The following is a 6,265-nucleotide window of genomic DNA, read 5'->3' on the forward strand; positions in this document are numbered from 1 at the left end:
TTGCATGAATTGGCCATTTGCTATGGCGCTTTAGAAACTGGGACGGTCAATGCCCTGTCAATGACATGATGCATGCAAGACGAGTCAGCTATAGCCCCATTAAATATCACTCCTCAAAATGAAGAGCTCAATAAAGTAAAAAAGGTACACAACGTCCCAAATAGAAAACGCGCGAGTTAAAAATAACTTAGAAACCCCAAACCCAGTAGCCCACTAGTTCGAATCTGCTTCGATGCGACCTATAAACTACAGACTCCAGTATCCCCACCCAATTCTGGTTGCAGAGACTATCCTTAGTAGCCTAGTTGGTTAGGACACAGCTTTGACAACTACTAGGCTATTCATCTGTCTGAAACAAAATAGTTGTATAATGAAAACTTCACACAGCAGGCTATTAACCGACTCTCCAAATTTTACCCAATCTTACAATAACATTTTTAGAATGAGTCTATTTCAATATTCTTCTTCTTATGAAATGGCGTTTGACCGTTTCCAGATTATGCATGCATTACGCATGCAATACGCGTGAATTGAAGACATTAACCTTCAACTACAACACAAAGTCACCAATATAATAGTCAAATCAAACATAAGAGATATTTAGGGTAGGTATTTCGTTTTATTTCAGAACGCTTTTCCTTTAAAAAGGCGAGGCTGAACATTTGTCGATTCGCTCACTAGTCACTGTCATGTGGTAAAATATCTCCCAGTCTATTGGTCCAAGGCACGTGTCTAGGATAACTGCTGCAACGTCACTTGGGGGCTCGTATTGAAAATAAGAACAAAACTCAAGAGTGAATGTGTTTCAGGATCAGTTGGAAGCCTCTTTATTTACCCTTAGTTTAGTCATTGAAGTACTTTTATTGGATAGACTGAAAACGGATAGTATCAAGTTGGATGGCCAAATGACAAATGGTGTCTATCCAGTGCAACAATATAGGATAGGCAAGTTTGGGAATATATGACCAAAACGATGTTTTTGTCTGTGGGCACTATCGCAAAGGGTTGCAGGGTGTCCTGCACACTCAACGAGATTTGAGTTTATTTTTTAAACCTTTATTCAAACATTTAAAAAGCTGCGCGTGACGTAGAAGTGGATTGCGCTCATTTCGGTGCGGGAGAGCAATAAAGGGGTTAAAGAAAGAACATTGGAAAGTGTATCAAGTATGGAAGAAAATGATCATAGCAACAGAGATGAGGAACGTCAAGTGTCGGCGGATGAGTCAAACAGAGCGATACTTCCCCTATTACAAGCGCCGGGAAACATTCAGCAGATCCCGCATCGAGTCACCAATTTCTTCATCGATAATATCTTACGGCCGGACTTTGGGCGGAAAAAAGAAGGCAACACAGAGCAGGAAGAAAATAGTCACGTTACCAGAGAGAACCATAGCCCGGCTGTTCCAAGAACGGAGCAAGTGGGGAGTACTGTGCCAACGGAAGGAACTTCCACTCCTCATCCAGGCGGCGTGGCCAATAAGGCTGAAATAGTTACCGAAGAGCCCCTGAAACCCCGCGGAGAGAATGGAGATCAGTGCCTAAGCTCGGACTCGGATAGTTCTCAAGCCAGCTCAAATGTACCATCCAAACAGCCTATGCTCTGGCCAGCTTGGGTGTACTGCACCAGATACTCAGACAGGCCCTCATCAGGTAGGCTACGATTCTTTCCCCTCGTCTTTGTATCCTGAAATGCCCCAACCCGTTGTAACACTGACCTCAAACGCCTCGACCGAGTTCTATAAGGAAAGGAGGGCAAACAGTGTTTCTCCTGTTTTACGACGTGAAAATGGAAAATAGAAGATTTTACTGTGCAAAATATTCTAAATGTGTCCGTGCAAACATAAAAATAACAATAAAAACATTACATACGATATCATTATCCACGAAAGCTATATAGGGAACAATTTCAAGACTAATTAAGGCGCTCAAAATAGCATCTTGCGCTGGTTTAAAGCTGAAATGTTTAAACGCAGGGGTATTGGAAGTCTACACATTAATGTAGCATAAGTGTGCGGGATAAATAGCATACTAACATGAATAGATGAATGAATTGAATTGTAAATAAATATATATTTCAAATTAGGCTATAAGCCAACAACATTGTTGAAGTCATTTTGGAAAAACCTCAAACGAATTGTATTTTATTTGAGTGTTTAGATTATAACCCCATAATAAGAATATGCTAGCTTTGGGTTAGATCATAGCCAATTAACTACTAGGTTACTACTACTAGTTTATAGGTTACTATAAACATCTGCGCGCATATAACCAAAGCAATAATCGTCTTCCAGGGAATTCTTGAATCTCCCCAAAATTTGTTTAACGACTTAATAGCATACTTTCCCGCGATAATTCTGTCGTGCAAATCCACTGTTTTTGTTTATGCATGAGTTTTCGCAATGGAGCTGCCTTGGTCTCTAAATATTTAGCCTATAAAACATGAACGTTTCCATCACTATTCTGTTATACTACTTATTCCAAAAATCGTATTGTACAAAATGTTCTCATGCATTACATAACGTTCGTTGCATGGAGTGCACTATTATTCGATGGTATCCCCATTGGCTGCCTATCTTAAAACGTTGTACGTCGTTTTATCATCTCCAGCAAACTCCAAATGTATTAAATAATATTTATTTGATTGTCGACCAGGCCTATTTACCCAAACAGATGTCACCACTTTTTCATCAAATCGTTTGGGCTGACGATCTTATAGGCCTAATAGTCAAAACAATTAAGCCTAAATAAAACCATCAATGCTGAGGTCAATGTTTATTTTCATTAAACAAATATTCAAATAAACCAATATTCAAAACCAACCATGCTTACCCACCAAAAGTGTAAACTTGGAATAGTATTTTGCAACAGCCAAAAACCGAATTCAGAAACCTGCTACGATGTATTCCACTAGACAACATCAACAAGCCTATAGGCTATTACCTCTACTGTATATGAAAGTAGAAAGGCGGTCTTAGAAATCAATTATTTACGAAAAATATTTTTTTATATTATTCAGTATTTCAATTTCAGACGGGCATTCCAGTTGTGTTGATATATTTCAGGCCTTCTCAGCAATACCTCCAATGACCATAACAAACTCCGACATACTCCATCAGTAGCATATTAGCCTACCTACCATCTATATCTCTTCCAATGCATGGTAGCCTATAGAAGTGCGGAATTACGGTTTAATTTCGAACTATTTTGACAATTCTTGTGTAATATGGATTAGTGTTCTTTGAAATTACCAAATGACACTCAAATTCGTATTTTGCATTACGTAGCAAATGGGTTATTTATTGGCCTACCTACAGTGCAACAATAAATAAGTAGGGCCTAAATGAACGAATTCATTACTACAGTCGTAGTAACTGGGACACTTACAGCCTAGGCTACACTAAGCTTTCACATTTCATATTATGATTGGTTTTGGTTAATAATATATATATTTTTAAACACAGGACCGAGATCTCGAAAACCAAAGAAGAAAACCGCCAGCAAAGAGGACAAGCGACCAAGGACGGCCTTCACAGCTGAACAGCTTCAAAGACTAAAAACCGAGTTTCAAACGAACCGGTATTTGACCGAACAGAGGCGACAGGCCTTGGCCCAAGAACTCGGTCTTAACGAATCTCAAATCAAAATCTGGTTCCAGAACAAAAGGGCAAAAATCAAGAAGGCCACGGGCGCCAAAAACAGCCTAGCCCTGCACCTGATGGCACAGGGACTGTACAATCATGCTACGACGTCAAAAGATGACAAATCAGACAGCGATTGATTTCGAGAGACAGATAACAATGCAATACTTTCACCGAATAAAAGGGCCAGTGTATAGAATATACCAGCATAAATTGATCAATATATAGAGATATTTCTGCAATATCATGTCTATGAAAAGATGTTGTAAAAATGTATGTTTTCAATCTCTTGTAACGTGTGTCGTTTTTCTTCCAGGAAAAGTACAAATGCTTATTATACGCTTCATTTTATATTGCTATTCATTTTCGATTTTTACATTATAGCGCTTTAAACTGGCACTTGACGTTGAGATCTGTCAGTGAAGTGAAAAACAACCTGCTTAAGTCCAAAGAATATTTTCTGCTGCATCCAGGCAACTGTGAATCTTAATAAATTTGCTGACAAGATATTTTATTTCCATGGTTGTTATGGTTTTATTGGGGTTGAGTTTAGTGTAAAAAGGACATAGCAAGGGTTTTTGAGTGTCAGTGCTGTGCAGACTTAATTGAAAAGTAGATGGATTTTGATACTATTTTTTCGAAAATTCGTATTATCACAGAAGTGATTGGTTAGCAATGTTTTGGTTAGCAGACAGAACACCTAAATTGCTAATACGTAGCATAGCCTAAAGCAAGTTCATTTCCATAAACAATTTGCGTGTTCTGTGTAATATCAATGCACCGAGGTCTCTATACATAGTTTTTGAAGAGCAATATAAATCATCTTTTGTAGCAAAATGTTTTGAATTATTATAATGCTGCCTGCCTATAACGCGAGAGACAACTCTGTAGCATAATGACAATGATGACAAAACGTTTAATGCACTCTTGGCTGAAAGTATTATAGGTCTATTTTATCAAAAGTAGACCGACACAAGGTATCGGAACATATGGTCTATATACATCCCATGGAACTCTTTCTCTATATAAATTTTATTTCATATACATATCCATATATATCATTAAACAGGCGAAATCGTTAGTGACTGTATAACAATTGTTGAAAATCTCTTTTATTGTTGTTGAAAGGACTTCATATGTGTATTTATATAGATTATATTAAGAGAAAAAAAAATCTATCCAATGACCGGTGTTGCTTTAGAGTAGACTTCTGAGGTTTTTACACTGCTTCTTTATCTTGCAATAACTTCTTTTCGTGAATGAAATTGGTTTATGGGGCCTTTGCATGAAAGCTGCAATTTGTTATACTTGGGCAAATAACTGTGTTTATAAACTTTGTTTTTTGTCGACGAGAGTATGATCGAGCTAAGTTTTTAGACTGTATCCATACCAAATTGTGGACTTTTGCCTTTTAATTGTTTTGTTGTGTATCTGGGAAAAGTGTGTGTGAATTAAAATCCACCAAACTGAACACACTTTGCCTTAAATTTCAAGTGAGAACTTTTTATGAAACAGAACTGCCGATTCAGAGAAGCAGTAGCCTATCACTTCAAAATGCAGATTATTGATTCAAGATTATTGCCTTTATGAAAACTGCTGGTATGACATAAAGAATATATTCATCAGCGAATATCTATCTATAGGCCTAGGCTAATATGTTTAAATGAAATTACAACACGGAGTTGTAGTATTATACAATGTTATTTTTCATTATTTTATGTTCAAAGTATTCTTTGGTATAATGTACATCGTTTGTATCATGTATGTATTCATTGTGTAATTAACTTCCTCCTGAAAAACTGGAAAAGAAAAGTAAATAAACCTCGAAGATAATACACTTAAAACTTCTCTGGCATCATCATTTTTCTATAATTCAGAGTCCAGGATAACTTAACCATGGAAATAGAATGAATTCATTCCATTTATATGAACGCCTGTGAGACATGGCCATCTCTATGCAAACACAGAAAAATCGGAAAGAAAACGTTGACCCTCCACTGACAAATGGTTAGTGCTATCCGGGATCCTTGTGATGGCCCTACCCTAACCCTAGCCACTATCCTTACATCAAACATTGCCCATAACCTGAACCTAATCCTAACCCGAACCTTAACCCTTAACCTAACTGTTTTACATTTCAACTTCAATGGGGGTGACGTCAGAGTTGTTCCAAGGAGTCCATTTGGATGGCGTCATTGTTTTGGCAACACCACTGGGAAAATCACCAATGTTATTTGTAGTAACCTTTCGACCAAAAAGGTCAATGATAAAATGAACCGAAAAGCAAAAATCTAGAATATTTACATGATTTGGATTTTGCCACCATTTGTTGCAACTATTACTACCCCAGAGAGGTTAGGTCCAGCCCAGAAGGGTGCATTAGTTTAAGTGGTGAGCTGTTATTAGGCCTAGTACTCCCCCAAACTGACACTCCCTTCTCAAGACCATTGGCATTACAGTTACCTTATCAATAAGACTACTAGATAAATAAAAAGGAATAATGACACCCAACATTTTTTCATTTACAATGGCCTACAATAAAATAGCACTATCACAACAAAGCTGGTATAAGGTTGGGATATGTTCCAAGTAGGTCTTATAACCGTGATGTTTGCTCATGAAAAATC

At 37.5% G+C, this 6,265-nt stretch overlaps 1 protein-coding gene across 1 annotated transcript; it reads left to right on the top strand.

Moving 5' to 3' along the window:
* Window positions 1–805: 805 nt before the first annotated feature.
* Window positions 806–3,880, top strand: LOC111953945 (homeobox protein engrailed-2a). The gene is made up of 2 exons (XM_023973432.2): window positions 806–1,650; window positions 3,462–3,880. Exons 1-2 carry the CDS (start codon window positions 1,167–1,169, stop codon window positions 3,776–3,778), a joined length of 801 nt encoding a protein of 266 aa, XP_023829200.1. The 5' UTR covers window positions 806–1,166; the 3' UTR covers window positions 3,779–3,880.
* Window positions 3,881–6,265: the final 2,385 nt, after the last annotated feature.

Source organism: Salvelinus sp. IW2-2015, linkage group LG27, assembly GCF_002910315.2.
Source record: "Salvelinus sp. IW2-2015 linkage group LG27, ASM291031v2, whole genome shotgun sequence".
In the NCBI taxonomy this organism is placed as follows: domain Eukaryota; kingdom Metazoa; phylum Chordata; class Actinopteri; order Salmoniformes; family Salmonidae; genus Salvelinus; species Salvelinus sp. IW2-2015.